Consider the following 16911-nt stretch of genomic DNA (forward strand, 5'->3'; position numbering starts at 1 on the left):
GACTGGTACTGGTCTGTGGCCTGTTAGGAACTCGGGTGCACAGCTGGAGGTGAGCGAGCAAACCTTCATCTGTATTTGCAGCCGCTCCCCAGCACTAGTATCACCACCTCAGCTCCGTGTCACTGTAAACTGCGCGTGCGAGGGATATAGATCGTGTGCGCCTCTCCCCCGTCCCCCATGATCCGTGGAAAAATTGTCTTTCACAAAATTGGTTCCCGATGCCAAAATTGTTAGTAACCACTGCTTTATGCATATTCAGTGTTTGTACAGGATTCACATATTTACAGAAATTCTGCTTTCAGTCACATAAGAAAACAAAAGTATTTGGGCACACTAGCCACATATTAGTTTAATAAAAGCAGCTACAGAGCCTGCTGCATATTTTGTAATTCTTGGGTTGTTTCTTCTTATGATATTATCTTGTTGATACTATGATTTGCAGCAATAATGCTACAGTCATTTATAAGGGAACGGCCTGGAGCAGTTCATGATGGAGGCTTTGAGGCAAATGTAGGTCATCTTTGACTTATGACTGGTTGTTTAACAACTGTTTGAAGTTAAGATAGCTTGGAAAGGGTGCTTCATGATCTGTAAAGCACTTCTGCCCATCATAAAACGTTGCCTTTCCTTTCCCATGATTGTGTTCTGGGTGCTTGGTAACCTGTTCACACTTGTGTGATTGCCATTTGAATTTTTTTCTTTTTTTTTTTTTGGATGAATATTTTTATTCAGTGGCATATAAGTAATAGGGGAGAGGAAATATGTGGTTTTAATTAAACTACTTGATAGTTCGCTTTAATGTTTGTGTGTGTGTGTGTGTACATACACACAAACACATATTTGCATTTTTAAAAATGCTCTGGTGTTTCACCTGTTGTAAAGGATGAAACATTTTTCTTTTTTCTTTTTTTTTTTTTTTATTAAATTTATTATTTAAAAACATTGGACACAGTACCAGCGAGCTGACAAACCTTTTTGTCTACAATGTTTAAATATATATATATATACATGTATATATGTACATCAAAAATACACTTAAATACACTTAGATTACAAATCGGTGAAATACCACAATAATTAAAACAGTGAGCTAGTCTGTAAAACCTAATAGAGACCTTTCTTTTTATCCATCCAAAGATACAATTTGTTCCAAATTCTATAATAGTCTGATTGATCTTTATTCTTTAATTCCAAAGTTAATCTGTCCATTTCAGCGCAATCCCAAATTTTCCTAATAACCTCTTTTTGTCCTGGGATCTCATTCTTTTTCCATTTTTGCGCAAATGATATTCTAGCTGCTGTGATAATATGGATCGTTAAGTATAGCACATCTTTAGGATATTTCTCTTTCGTGATTCCCAACAAGAAAAGTTCTGGACTAAACTCCAGATCTTGTTTCAATATTTCTTTCAGCCAAATCCAAATCATTCTCCAAAATTTTTGTGTTTTACTGCAAGACCACCACGTGTGGAAGTATGTGCCTATCTCTTCAGAACACTTCCAACATTTGGGAGATACTGTTGTGTACATTTTTGCTAAGCGGGCTGGGGGGAGATGCCATCGGTAAAACATTTTAAATAAATTTTCTTTATACGATGAGGCCAGTGTTATCCTTTTATTCCTATCCCAAATTGTTTGCCAAGTATCTAGGTCGATGTTATGTCCTAAATTGTTAGCCCAGATCAACATGGGGTCTTTCACTTGCTCTTCAAACAGCTTATATCCCAAAAGTAATTTATAAAAATTCCTTATTTGTTTAGAGTCCGGTCCCAATAATATTTTGTCCAAATTTTTTCTAATGATCTCCCCAGAAAGTCAGTAGGGAAGCCAGCAGGGAAGGTTGCAAGCTGCTGTCACCTGTCTAAGCATTCCTCTTCCCCTCCATGCACTGCAGGGTGGGTAGATGGAAATCCATTGGGCTGCAGAAATGAAACTCAGATCTTCAGATCTGATCATTGTTTCTGCAACCTGCTGCAGGAGTTTCCTTCTGTGAATGAGAAGAGGGACTAGAGAAATGCATTCCATAGATCCGAGTTTTGTTTCTCCAGCCAATCACAGGCATTCTCTTCCACATGGAGGGGAAGGGAACGCCCGTGGTACTTGAATTGTTGGGCGCAATATGCTGACTCTGTAAACTGCTTAGAGAGGGCTGTAAAGGTCTATGAAACAGTATATAAGTGCTATTGCTAAAGATCTGAGCCCCATTGCAGGAGTTCCCTTCTGCACATGGAAGGGAATTGCTTTCCTGCCTGTGGCAGACAACTCTTTCGTTTTGTCTGCCTAATGATCCACAACAGAGAGCTAAGAGTGTGGTTGTTGAGTGGAGCGGTCATGTGGGCATCTTGCTTAATTGATATCCCAACCGCAATAAATCCTTGTCATAAATCAAGGATTATCTATTTGGATTATTTTACCACAGTAATGTTTAGAAGTTGGATCTTATAATCGGTAAAATAATTTTGGGTTGATTTGAGCATTTTTAGACACTAGTAGTGCTCTACCTTTACTTTGAGAGGAAGTGAAAAACATAGTACTTGCTGATTCTTTCTTCCCTATGCTACCCCTATGCAATTCCCACCCATGTACTAGAAGATTCCACTTCTTCCTGCTAATCTTTTGGAAGTAGATTTTCAAGAGGAGTAGTAAAATGTCACCTGTACTATTTTTCCATCAGAAGTATTCTACAGATCAACTTTTAGAGAAGGAAGGAAGGAAGCCTTTGTGTATTGAGAGGCAAATTCTGGATCCAATAATACTGAATGTTAATGTCTGAATCCCAAATACAAGGAACTAATACATCAAACATTTAAAAAATAAACCATGTTTTATAGATAGTTAAAAATCTAAGTACATAAATATATATGTATTTAATTTTAGATGCATAGATATACAGCAAAGTAATGAAGTAGAACGAACACAAGCACTTCGTTTAGTCAGAAAGGTATGTGAAAACTCACAATATAATATGGTTATTTACTAATTATACATCTCACGTTTTATATGACTAAAATAATATTGCAAATAGCTTGACTATTTGATGTAGAAAACAGTGCTGGTAATGAAATTCAGTTAACATTGTATAAACAAGATTACAAGTACAAAACAAATATATAAATAAATATAACTGTTTGGTTACCTCCCTTATCTGTGGTCACAGTTCTGACCTATTTGCTAAATTTATTGCCACCCATCTCATCATGGGGCTACTTTGGGCAGCTTACAACAATAAAATGGGGAAAAATGATAAACATGTAAAAATAACGATAGTAAATGAATGAAACAATAAAAATAAGCAGTGGAAGTACAATAATATGAGATTTAAAAGATGAGTAGTATGGGAGGAGGAAGGTGGGGTGAGCAAGTTAGTCCAGCAACCAACTTCAGTGATTTATTCTCCCATTTGGTCCCCAGGCCAACTGGCAGAGCTAGGTCTTCAAGTCCTTGCGGAAGGATAGGGGGATAAAGACAAATCTCATCCCGCCCGGCATGTCCCAGAGTGCTGGTGGTATAGCAGAGAAGGCTGTTCTCCTGATCTTATCAATTGGAGTTCCGTGACTCATGGGATCCTCAGCAGGCTGCCTCTGCCGGCTTAAGTAGGGTGGGCTTGGCTTAGTGGGGCAAGATGGCTCATCAGATAATCTGAACTTATGCCATAGAGGGCTTTAAATGTCATAATCAACACCTGGAACTGCATCTGGAAGCGAACTGACAGCCAGTGCAGCTCGGGAAGGAATGATGCAACATGTGTGGGCCCAAAAAAACTTCTTGTGCTACTGCACCTTGTACCAGCATACTCCATGTAGTTCCCATGACTTTCCAAAACCAATCAAAGTCAATGGACTTTCAAGAAAAGCTTAAGATAGGATGAAGAAATATCACATAAAAGAAGCATAAAGTATCATTTAGGTCCATTTTCTGCTATGTGGAGCTTCTAGTGGATAAATATAATAACTCAAGGACTCTGTAATATTCAGGCCCACTTTTTGAGAGTCTACTTAACATTGATCAGCTGTGTACCAAATGTTACGGTCACTTTAGGAATTGGAAAAAGCTTATTGGAAGTTGGGACATGATTAGCTGCATTTAAACTCTGGTTCAAAATGTACCATTCTACTTTGTTACCTTATTGATGTCCATGGTTTAAAATTCCATCTAAGAAAATTAATCAAATTGGCCTCTAACTAAATCACTTATTTTTAACTGGGCAGACAGGACTTCTAGGTTCACATTTGGAGCTGTATAATGGTCTCATACTCCTAGCTTTTCCGTAGATATTATTTATATGACCATTTCAGATGGAGAAATTATTGGGGCACAGTTCAGCAGTTCATGAGGTAGCTTTTGAATATATTTTTGTGGGTAAATTGAATAAAAAGATCTTGAAGATGTTCTAGCAGCAATTTTTTTCCCTTCTTAGGGCTGCTTCTTTGTATGGCTGTAGTACATCAGTTATCTTTTGAAAAATAAAATTAAAAATTAAGATGTTACAGATTAAGAACAGAATACCAAAACAAAATGTTCAAAAGGTGAAACACTGTTTTATGAATAATTGAATATTTTGCATTGTTCCTTAATTGAGCCATCTATGCAGCAAATACTTCCTTCTTTCTATGTTTCTTTGCAGATGATTACAGTCAATGCTTCATTATTTCCCAGTTCAGTTACCAATTCTTTGATAGCTGTTGGAAATGATGGCCTTCAAGAGAGGGATAGGATGGTTCGAGCGTGTATTGCTATTATCTGTGAATTAGGTAAACATTTTAAAAATTATTTCAGTTAAATATGAGATTTAGTAGAGAGAATTATCAATCTCTTGGAATGAATGGGCAGTCTATACAATAGATTGCAAATATATGTAATTTTGATTGCATCCCCTTCCCATACGTCTTTGGAAATAAACTTAGATTTGCATTCTGTGCCAAGTATAATAATCCAGGTGACAATACTCAAGAATGACTCTGTGTGTGTGTGTGTGTGTGTGTGTGTGTGTGTGTATACATACATACATACATATATATACACATACATACATATATATAATACACATACATACATATATGTGTTTGTGTGTATATATACATACATATATATATATATACACACACACATATATACATGCATACATATATATATATATATATATATATATATATATATATATATATATATATATATATATATATATATATATATATATATATATTCAGTATAGATGGCATATGCAACATAACCAGGGAGAAAGACACATTGTACAAATTTAAACTTGTTGCTAAATCTTAAATACCTATTCTGATGTATGTTTTTGAACAACTTGAAATGAGTCTTAAATAAAAGTTCTAAAAGTTTCTTTAAGGAGTATAGTATGGATTGGTGATGAATTACATAATCTTGGAAGGATTTAAGGCATTTAGAACTATTTTATAACATTTTGAAAAATGAATTTAAGAAGTAATTTAATGTTAGCATTTAAATGTAAGATTTTTGTCTGTGGAAATGTGATTAAATATTATCAAAATTTTAAAATATTTAATACTCTTTAAAATGGAATAATCTCTTTCAGCAATTCAAAATCCAGAAATTGTTGCTTTCCGTGGTGGTCTAAGTACCATTTTGAAAAATGTAATAGATTGCCAATTAAGCCGTATAAATGAAGCTCTCATAACAACTGTTTTACATCTTCTTAATCATCCAAATACACGACAATATGTGCGAGCTGATGTGGAATTAGAGGTAATTTTAAATATAATTGCATTAATGTGCTTATTTGTTCTAACCTTGAATTGCTTATTTACATGTAGTTTTCACTTAGCAACCACAATTGGGAGCTGCCACTTTGTTGCTAAGCAAGACATCACATGACCATGATAGACTTACTAGCTCACTTCTATAGTTGTTAAGGAATATATCATGTAGTCTGATTTTACTGCTGGCTTCTCCATTGACTATGTTTGTTGGAAGCAAACTGTGAAATGCGCAAAAGGCAATTACATAACCATAGCATACTGTGACAGTCATAAGTATGAGCACTAATCATAAAGTTATTTTTTCAACAATGTTGCAACTTTGAACTACAGCTTTGAAGTTTTGGCTTTTAATAACAGAATATTATCTATTAACACTGAAATTTGATACTTGCACATGTTTATGTAAATTATTCTTTTTTCAAAATTAGTTAATATTTATAAAGTTTATAAAATTAGTTTATAAACTAATTTATAAACCAAATTAGTTTATAACATCTCCCAGTGTCTTTTCTTTCTAAACACTATTTCTTTTAAAAATAAGAAACTAGATGAGTTTATATGCAGGGATAAGATACATATTTTCATGTTAAAATCCCAGATCAACTGTATCTTGCCAGTTCTATTAAAAAGTAAGAAGCTTCTGATTGACAAAATATACAGATAATTATACAGAAAAAGAAGATGTTATTTTTAAAAGCATTTAAATAGATTTAAATATGATAGTAAAGTATGAAAAGGTAATAGGAATGACACCGATCTTCTTTATTGTAGAGGATTTTAGCTCCATACACAGATTTTCACTACAGGCATAATCCAGACACTGCAGAAGGACAGCTCAAGTAAGTACACAATTATCCTCTGATATTCCCAGATTCCTAATTTGGAATAAGCTGTTTACAACAATACCATTTAAAAAAACAAAAATAAGTCTTTACTTATTTTATTTTTTTTAACAGAGAGGACAGAGAAGCACGGCTTTCTGCTAGTAAAATGGGAATTGTGGCAGCATTTCGATCATGGGCAGGTAGGTTATTTGTTCTCATTTTAACTGAACTTAGTAAGTAGAATAATAGACACACATACCCACATATACCTGTGTCCTCTCGGCTTTGAAAATAGCCCACATTGAACTGTTTAGCATAGTCAAACATCAGCATAGGAAGTGTTTTATGGCATTCCATATTATGTCATAAACTGTTTAGCTCATGGTGAATTGTACAGCATAAGCATCAGCATAGATGCGAGCTGCATTGGCTTCCGGTTGCCCTCCGGGTGAAATTCAAGGTGCTGGTTATCACCTATAAAGCCCTACATGGCCTGGGTCCGGGGTATTTGAGGGAACACCTGCTGCCGGCATCAAATGCCCTTCGCCCAGTGCGCTCCCACAGGGAAGGTCTGCTCAGGGTCCCGCCGGTAAGAGATTGCCGGCGGGTGACACCCAGGGATAGGGCCTTCTCAGTGGGGGCGCCTGCCCTCTGGAACCAGCTGCCAGTGGAGCTGAGGACTGCCCCCGACCTCCGATCATTCCGCCGGGGCCTGAAGACCTGGCTCTTTGAGCTCTCGGGCCCAGGCTGAGGAGAAATTTATTTTAATTGGGGTTTTTAATTGTACAGGGTTGGTTTAATCTTTTTTAAATTGGTTTTTTAACTTTTGTATGGTTGATTTTAACTCCCTGTAAACCACCCTGAGTCCTCAGGGAAAGGGCGGTATATAAATGCAATAAATAAATAAATAAATAAATAATAAACTGCTTTGTGATAATATTTATGTCATAAAATGTTTTATAAAATTTACCAAATTTCAATTCCACGGGAGTTGTGGATCTCTGATTTAGAATGCTTTCTGTAAATTAACCCATTTGCGGTGCCATGGTTCCCCCAGTTAAAGGTTACATGGAGCAGAGTTTTAGTAGTATGTAGATTGGAAAATTCTTTAGGTAAGAAAGGATGAATTAAGTGCTTGGCTTTCAGTGCAGAAAAAACAATAACATGCATTAGACAAGTCGATGGTTTAAAGGTATTGATGGCACGTTTTTTCTGATTTTTTTTTTACTTTAGTAGTCTTCAACTTACAATTGTAATGAAGCCCGCTCATTATGGTCATAAGTCGTGACATTCATAAAATGGATCACCCATAATGCTGATCTGATTTTATGACCTGTTTTTGCAATGGTCATTAAGTGAACGCCATGGTTGTTAAGCAAACTAATTGTTTACTATGGGCCAGTTTTGCAAAAACCAGAAGTAAATGCTGACATTTGGGCAAAAACATTGTAAAAGATAGTTATGAGTGTGGGATGTTGCAAATGTCTACAATGCAGGCCCATTGCCAAGTGCCCAAAGTGTGGCCGTATGATTGGAGGGGGGTGGGTCTCATAACTTTGGAACTGGGTTGAAAGTATACCAGGGAGGTGCATCATTACTTTAAACTAGGTGACTGATTGTAAGTCGAGGATTACCTGCGTGGTTTTATTGGCTGCCTAACTCCAGTGGACTCTGGGCTTTAACAGACTCTGAAACTGTAACAATAGTGTCTGCTTATGTGTTCAGATGTAAAAACATAACACAGAATGCTACTCTACCATTATATAATTATGCCTTTCATTTTGTTTTCAGGTATAATTAGTTTATGTAAGCCTGGAAATTCTGGGATCCAATCTCTTATTGGAGTGTTATGTATACCTAACATGGAAGTACGGGTATGTTTTCAACTTCTGCAGTTAGAATTGTGAGATTTGAATGTTCTTCACAGTCCATGCTCAGTTCTCAAAATAATGTTAATCTAGGAAATTTATAATATCCATTTTCTTAGGCATGTACATTCTTTACAAGGACATGTCAAAGGCACTGCCAGACATTGCCATCAGTATGTCTAGCGATTGCTTACGTTAAGTTTTAAGTGGTTATAAATCACAATTTGGTTTAAAGTTCAGTAGAATTTTAAAACTTAATGGAAACATGAGAATTCCCATCATATTCAGTAAACTTAATCTACTCATTTTGGCATACTGTACATTAGCTGCCAGCCTGCCATACATTATTTAGCCCAATGCAGATTGTTTATTTTTTATTCATTACAAATATTTTTCTAGAACTTCTATTACAAAACATCCCAAAGCAATTTATTATAATCATAAAAAAATCAGAGTAAAGCAAAATAAAAGCAGTTGATTAAATCTAGACGTATGGCTGGGAAAGAACATTATGAAAAGATGGCTTTTTTAAAAAAAGAAAAGACTCCTAAAACATGTACGTCGTATGCAATCTAATGTTTTATTTTGCAGAATGCCTACCTGTTCCCCTCTTTTTAGAAAAACAAAAATAAATCAGATTGGTACAAAGTATCCTGGGAGAAGGAGCCACATTTGCCAAGTCACATCCTTGTAATAGTAGTTGCTTTAGATGTCCCACCAAGATAGCCATTTTGTGATTGGGCAGCCCCATTCCCTGACAGAGTGTCAATACATCCATCACATGTTCTCAACATTCATAATGTGCCCACTGTTTAAAAACTAGTTTCCTGCTGTAAATGTTTAATAAACGGGTAACATTTTGGCAATTATAGCAGGATATTAGCTACCCTGAAGAAGATGGTCCATAATTTTTAATGCCTGAGTTGTATTTTTTTGATATTAGCTTCATAGAAATATATTTCTACTCGATCTTTGTAATCCTATTCCTGTTTATGTTACAGCGAGGCTTGCTTGAAGTTCTATATGATATATTTCGCCTTCCTCTTCCTGTTGTGACAGAAGAATTTATAGAAGCACTTCTCAGTGTAGGTTAGTATTGGAAGCAGGGAAATGCTCCATGGTATTTGCTGGGAAGATCGAAGAGCATTCCTTTTATCTGGTACTGTATTGGGGACTTTAACCGTAGCTGAATTGCAGTAATTATGCAGTAATCTTGCTTTGATAAACTTTAATCGTGGCATACATCTCTTCAGCATTTTATTTATGACATGTAAAAGGCCCCTCTGAGGGAAATCATTTGTTCTCTAAATTGCTAATATATGAAATGCTTTTAAAAATTTATATTTGAATCATCACTATCATGCATGAAATATTTTAAACTTAAGGGTTTTTATGATGTGGGCAAGACAAGCATGAACTCTCTCCCAGCACTGCAGAATAGGAGGAAAAACTGCTAAGGAAACAGTGAGAAATAATAATGCCAAACCACATGAGAAAGGCCATGCAATAATTTTACAGGGTTTTCAGCTGTCCACCTTTAAACTTAGCATTTTTCCACATTTTTATTTGTGTAGATCCAAGCCGTTTTCAGGACAGCTGGAGACTTTCTGATGGCTTTGTAGCTGCAGAAGCTAAAGTTATATTACCTCACCGAGCCAGATCCAGGTACTTAACTATTACCCTAGCAGAATACACATGCTTTGCCTCACTTTGATAAAGAAATAGATTTGAAATAGATTTTTCTAAAAAAAAATGTCAGTATGAAGGATTGTCATTTTTAAAATTTATTTATTTTTCATTTTACCTAGGCCTGACCTCATGGACAATTACTTGGCCCTGGTTCTCTCTGCTTTCATTAGAAATGGACTCTTAGAAGTAAGTTCAAATTAAACTGCAAAAAAAAAAATTCTGTTCTTTAGTACAGTTTGTTCAGTGTAAAGCAGTGTGGATGTCATATGTGCATCACATATCTACAATTTTACTTCTTAATTATTCCAGGGTCTAGTTGAAGTAATCACAAGCAGCAATGATCATATATCTGTCAGAGCAACTATCTTACTGGGGGAACTTTTGCATATGGTAAGAGAGACTTATCTTCTTTTGCTGGTTAGCTGCTCTTCACTTTGAAATAAGCACTAAGGCTTGGATTTCATTTCCAGTAGTGAAGGACAAGGAAATAATGTTCAAAATTTAAAAAAACTGATGCCAAGACATGTTCAAGTTGCTGTCTTACATTAGCAAAAAATGATAGTAACAGAAGCAACTTTCCCTTCCATCTTAAAATCTAAGGCTTTTTCTAGGTTAGGTGTACAAATCCAAGTTGCCTCATCTGTAAAAGATGGGCAGTTTACTGCAAAATCCTTTCTTGTTTTCAATTTTTTGCTGGTGATCCTGTAAATTTTCTCTTTTCTTGGTTTAAGACAACACAGTTAAGTTTCTTTTATTAACTTGAGATCTTCCTCTACTCCAGGGGTGTCAAACCACGCCTACCCCATTGCCGGCAATGGAAAGAAAAGTCATGATACGTCACGACACATTTATTTTATTTTTATTTATTTATTTTATTTTAATTCCATTTATATCCCGCCCTTCTCCGAAGACTCAGGGCGGCTTACAAGCTTAGCAGTAGCCTTCATTCTATGTATATGCCTGCTTATTAGGGCTTTCACACACACCCCCAAGCGGCATTATTACAAAGTCAGCTTAATTGCCCCCAACAATCTGGGTCCTCATTTTACCTACCTCGGAAGGATGGAAGGCTGAGTCAACCTTGAGCCTGGTGGGATGCGAACCTGCACTAATTGCAGGCAGCTGGTGTTACTTAAGGAGGCATTAGCCCACTGCTCCACCAAGGCTCTTTTTATGTGACATTTTAAGTTTGACACCTCTGCTCTACTCTCATCATTTCAGCAAGTTATCCTTTTTAGATTAGGATTGATCAATTGCTTGTTGCCTGCTGTAATTAAGTAATATTTTGTGAATGGCTTTACCATGAGATCTACTAGACTATTTCCTTTGCTGCAAGCAAGCAGTTAGGAAAAAGTGTTTTCCAATAGTTTTTCCACCATTTTTTAAAATAACGTTTTTTATTAATTATATTATTTGAAGTAATCTCTAGTCTTTATTAAAATAAAACAGGTTTCGCAGGAGGGTGGGAGTGAGTAAGTGGAATACAGTGGACTTTGTTTCAAAACCTCTAAAGCTGTTTCTGTTTTTCAGGCAAACACCATTCTTCCACATTGTCACAGCCATCATTTACACTGCTTACCAACTTTAATGAATATGGCAGCTTCTTTTGACATTGTAAAGGAGAAGAGACTGTAAGCATAAATGTTAATAACATGCTTAGATACACTAAGATAAAAGTATACATTCAAATATGCACATCAGAGTACATATTTACGCATTTTACTTATCAAAATAGAATACCGATGAGTCAGAGAGAGAGAGAGAATTACTTCTCACTGAAAGTTTCCTCCTTTTTTCTGTTGATGGTAGACCCTGCTCTATCAAAGAGCTTTCCATTAGCACCAGTTGCATAAATAACACTGCTCAGCAGATTTTGCTCCCTGTACTATTTTCATCTGAAAATTTCCTTTGCCAAAACAGTGATTTAAGACAGATTGTGTTTTATTTTCAAAAGAAAGCAAGTATAATCTTCTTGTTTTGAAATTGCCAGTTGTTTTCCTTTCATGTTATATTTCAATTAGACTCTAGATGCAAGTTTGCAACGATTCATAACACTTTATAATATATATTCTGTGAGGCAAACAACATATTCAGTATTTGTCTAAATAGCACATCTTTCATTAAGTTTATTTGGCATATTTCTACATAAGCAGCACTTATTCAAAGGTCATTGCTTTTCTTTCCTTTTTTTTCTGTTTATGTCCAGAGAGGACTAATGGTAGTGAGCTAATTTTTTTACAAGATTGTATTTTGGTTTTGTCATTTTTAATTGTATTAGTTAACATTTTCAGAAGCTATTTCTCTATGACTTAAACTTAGAACTACATAAGTTGAATGCTGTATCCTTAAATAGTATTTTCATTTTTAAACAATTTCCTTTCCACTGCAGCAAATCTTGGTGTAAGAACCAAAAATTTGCAAAATCAATTATTATAGAACTACATGTAAATTATATTCAAATAATTTTGTTTATACAGCTAGTTTTCAAATTACAGCTGTTCATTTAGTGACCATTCAAAATTACAACAGCACTGAAAAAAGTGACTCATGACCATTTTTCATACAACTGTTGCAGCATCCCCATGGTCATGTGATGAAAATTCAGATGCTTGGCGACTCATATTTATGGCAGGATTGTGTTATGTGACAGTCTGACAACCCAAGTCAATGGAGAAGCCAGATTCAATTAACAACCATGTTAGTAACTTAACAACTGAAATGATTCACATAACGTGGCAAGAAAGGTTGTAAAATGGCGCAAAATTCACTTAACTAACTCACTTAACAACAGACATTTTGGGCTCAATTGTTGTTGTACGTTGAGGACTTATCTGTATCTGATAATTACTTGTTAATGAAACAAATGAAAACATTCAATACCTGCATAAATATCAGAGCAATATAATTGCTATTTCATTTAGACTCCTGAAATGGGACTTGGTTTGTATTGGATTCAAATCAATAAACTTTAAAGCCATTTAGGCATAAAAATCCCTGAGATTATACCAATAACTAATTGCATTTTCATGTTCTTCTGGTAGACGAGCCAGTGCTGCACTGAACTGCTTGAAACGCTTTCATGAAATGAAGAAAAGAGGACCTAAACCTTACAGTCTTCATCTAGATCACATTGTTCAGAAAGCTATGTCAACACATCAGCGAAGAGATCAGTATCGCGTGCAGAAAGATATCTTTATTCTTAAGGTAGAGTTATCTTACGTTTTTTTGTCCTCAAAAGAACATAGAACTTATATAATTTTTAATCTAAACCTTCCTTTCATAATGGGTAGTAATTCAAAGTTAACTTTTTTTTCCATTTGTATGGGAACCTGTCTTAGTAGATACTAATTCAGCTCTGGGGTTTGGGTTTCATTTTCTTAAAGGTAAAGGTAAAGGTTCCCCCGCATATGCGTGCTAGTCGTTTCCAACTCTAGGGGCCGGTGCTCATCTCTATTTAAAAGCAGAAGAGCCAGCACTTGTCGGAGGACGTCTCTGGGGTCATGTGGTCAGCATGACTAGACACCAAAGGCGCACGGAACGCTGTTACCTTCCCACCGTAGTGGTCCCTATTTTTCTACTTGCATTTTTACATGCTTTCGAACTGCTAGGTTGGCAGAAGCTGGGACGAGTAACAGGCGCTCACTCTGTTACGCGGCATTCGGGATTCGACCCGCCAAACTGCCGACCTTCTGATCGACAAGCTCAATTTGGACTGTGTTTAGTAATGCAGACGCAACTTTACAGTGGGATTAACTTATTTTTCTTTCCCTTTCTGCTGCTGAAGGATACTGAAGAAGCACTATTAATGAATCTGAGAGATAGCCAAGTTCTTCATCACAAAGAAAATCTGGAATGGAATTGGAATCTGATAGGGACCATACTTAAGGTAAGATGTACAGTACGATGATATCCTAGTTGGCATTTAAGAATTCGAATATAAGAAATTAATTGAAATAATTCTTACCATGCTTTGTATTTGCTGTTTTTAGTGGCCAAATATTAACTTAAAGACTAACAAGGATGAACAGTTGCACAGGTATGAAACTATCTATTGTATTGAGAAAATAATAACAAAAATATTTCATTTTGTCTTGGGCTTTTCTTCTTCTTGTCATTATAATATATTGGCCAGCAGTTGATACATTACCGTATATACTTGAGTATAAGCCGAATTTTTCAGCCCACTTTTTGGGCTGAAAAAATCCACTTCGGCTTATACTCCAGTCAACAACAAAAAAAAAGAACTTACCGAGGACTTGCGCGCGGCCGAGCTACTTTGCCTGATGCTGCTGGGGTCGCCCGGGTGCCTCTGCTCGCCCTCAGCAGCACCTGGCCCGGAATCACATGCGAAACAAGCCCGGCAGAGGAGCCGGAGCAGCGAGCAGAGGCGCCCGGCCCAGATCCTGCAAGGCCCGGCCGAGACACGCCCCCAGCAGCGGAGCTGCTCCGGCTCCTCTGCCGGGCTTGTTTTGCATGTGAGCTACTTTGCCTGATGCTGAGAAGACCCGCTTGGGCACTCGGGTTGCTGTCAGTCTCCGCAGGCCCTTCTCGTTTCCAGGAACGTCAAGCGCGCTTGGCTCTCCACCCCCACGGCAGGGCAGGGCAGGGCAGAGACTTGCTCGCCCTTCTGACGGCCCTGAAGAGAAACGAAGGGCTTGCAAACTCCCCGCGAGAAGCTGGGCGAAGCGCGCGGCTGGGCGAGTGTGTGCCTGCGCGCGTATTTACGAAAGAAACGCTCCGAGAGTTCTTCTTTCTCCGCCCCCTTGGGGGGAACTCTAGCGACTGCTGTAGCCGCGCTTCTCTTCTCGGCTCCGAAAATAGGGATTTCTACTCTCTCTCTCTCTCTCTCTCCCCTCCCCACCCCGCATTCTCCTGCCTCTTCGATTGCGACAATAAAAGGGCGAAGGGTGCGCTGGTTTCTTCCTCCTTCCTCCCCCCCTCCCCTCCCCTCCCCGATTGTCAGGTGAGGCAGCTGGAGGTCTGGCCGGGAGATTGTAGCCGTTTTGAAACGCCGCGTCTTGAAACGCCCGATCAGCTGATTTTCGGGTGGAAGAGCCGAGGCTTGAATCTGTTTGCATCTGCCTGAATTAGACCGAAACGGCCTGAATTTGACCAGAGTTGCTTTGTAATGGCTGGAGGAACTGCAGAGGAGGTCTTGCCGGGAGATTGTGGCCGTTTTGAAACGCCCGATCAGCTGATTTTCGGGTGGAAGAGCCGCGGCTTGAATCTGTTTGCATCTGCCTGAATTAGACCGAAACGGCCTGAATTTGACCAGAGTTGCTTTGTAATGGCTGGAGGAACTGCAGAGGAGGTCTTGCCGGGAGATTGTGGCCGTTTTGAAACGCCGCGGCTTGAAACGCCCGATCAGCTGATTTTCGGGGCGGAAAGAGCCACGGCTTGAATCTGCTTGTATTTGTTTGAACTTAACCAGAAACGGCTCGTAATGGCTGGAGGAACTGCGGAGGGAGTGAATGCTCCAGCCTGGAATATTTGGAAAGGCTGGGGGAACCAGATGAACTGCAGCTTAAGCGACTGTTGCCGGAGGAGCCATGGCTTGAAACGCCCCAGTTTTGGGGCAGCGTTTGCTTGTTCCCTCCCTCCCTCCCTCCCCTTTCCCTCCTCTCTAAATCCTTCCTTCCTTCCTTCCTTCCTTCCTTCCTCCCTCCCTCCCTCCCTCCCCTTTCCCTCCTCTCTAAATCCTTCCTTCCTTCCTTCCTTCCTTCCTTCCTTCCTTCCTTCCTTCCCCAGCCCTAATCCGGAAAGTGGAAGGAAAGAAGAGTAAAGGCTGGGTGGAGGAGCAGGGGAAGTTTAAAAAGGGGGCGGCGTTCCCTTTAAAAAGCCGCCCGCCACGCCGCGCTCCCTCGCAGCACTCGCGGCGGCTGGCTTCTTGGCTCCCGGTCTCCCCCAGGCTTCCCGGCTGTGATTGGCGAGCGAGCCTCCGGAGCTCCGGCGGCCGTGACATCAGCAGAAGCGGAGCAAGCAAAAGCGAAGGGGGAAGGAAGTTCACCAGCAGCACCTCGAGCCCGCTCCGAGCGCTGGCGGACGCGGAGCCGAAAGAGAAGCAGCATCTCTGCGCGCCCGGGCTGCTGGGGTGAAGTTGCAGCCGCCGCACCAACCAGCCGAGGAGAAGCAAGAGAAGGAAGTCACCGCCGCTGCCCAGGCTGGGTTTCCTTGAAGGCTGCTGTTTGCACCCGGGAAGGAAAGTGCAGGAAAAAGGGCAAAGTGGCGAGCTAGCCCGGCATTCAACGTTTCTTCGCCGCTGCCATCCCCGAGAAGGCGAAGGGCTCCTATTTACAGCCACCCATCCGAGAGAAAAGCGGCTGTCGGTGCTTCGTCGGCCTTGATCTGGGACGCAGCCTGACCTCCCCTCGTCCCGGGAGACTCTCGCTTCCCCCCACCCCCCACCCCCCACCCTCCCTACATCCCGAGCCTTCCAGATCTTCGCCTGCCTACTCACGAGCAGGCATGTTTTCCAGCCAATCCGGGCCTGGGAGCAGGGCGCCGGCGGCACGTCCACTTTCCCCGCACTCTCCGTTCAGACGGCGCCCTTTGAGCCTGGAGTGATGCGGAAGTCGGAAAAGGGCGCCGGGCGAAAGCAGCGAAGCGGGATCGCCGCGTGCCCCCCACTCCTCCTCCTCCTCCTCCTCTTCTTCTTCTTCCTCCTCCTGGTCGGCTTGACACCCCCATTTCGGCTGCTTCGCAAACTGCTTCCTCCACCCCACCCCACCCCACCTCACCCCTCCCCGCAAAAGATGCCGGGGTCGACAGCGTTTTCTCTACCCGGAA

At 39.5% G+C, this 16911-nt stretch overlaps 1 protein-coding gene across 4 annotated transcripts in view; it reads left to right on the forward strand.

Moving 5' to 3' along the window:
- The window catches only part of LOC310636727 (rapamycin-insensitive companion of mTOR-like), a 50144-nt gene that overhangs the window by 320 nt on the left and 32913 nt on the right, over positions 1-16911 (forward strand). For 3 of the 4 annotated variants that reach the window (XM_083356797.1, XM_083356799.1, XM_083356800.1), the window contains exons 2-15: positions 2878-2941; positions 4625-4751; positions 5561-5730; positions 6516-6583; positions 6701-6768; positions 8360-8442; positions 9438-9525; positions 10011-10101; positions 10245-10311; positions 10435-10515; positions 11656-11756; positions 13167-13329; positions 13910-14011; positions 14115-14161. In XM_083356797.1, the coding sequence (XP_083212923.1) occupies positions 4625-4751; positions 5561-5730; positions 6516-6583; positions 6701-6768; positions 8360-8442; positions 9438-9525; positions 10011-10101; positions 10245-10311; positions 10435-10515; positions 11656-11756; positions 13167-13329; positions 13910-14011; positions 14115-14161 (1256 nt within the window). In that variant the 5' untranslated portion in view covers positions 2878-2941. Of the gene's footprint in view, positions 1-26; positions 50-2877; positions 2942-4624; positions 4752-5560; positions 5731-6515; positions 6584-6700; positions 6769-8359; positions 8443-9437; positions 9526-10010; positions 10102-10244; positions 10312-10434; positions 10516-11655; positions 11757-13166; positions 13330-13909; positions 14012-14114; positions 14162-16911 lie in introns of those variants that run through there. The other variant, XM_083356798.1, reaches the window with a different exon arrangement.

Source organism: Vipera ursinii (genome assembly GCF_947247035.1).
Source record: "Vipera ursinii genome assembly, chromosome: 2".
In the NCBI taxonomy this organism is placed as follows: Eukaryota; Metazoa; Chordata; class Lepidosauria; order Squamata; family Viperidae; genus Vipera; species Vipera ursinii.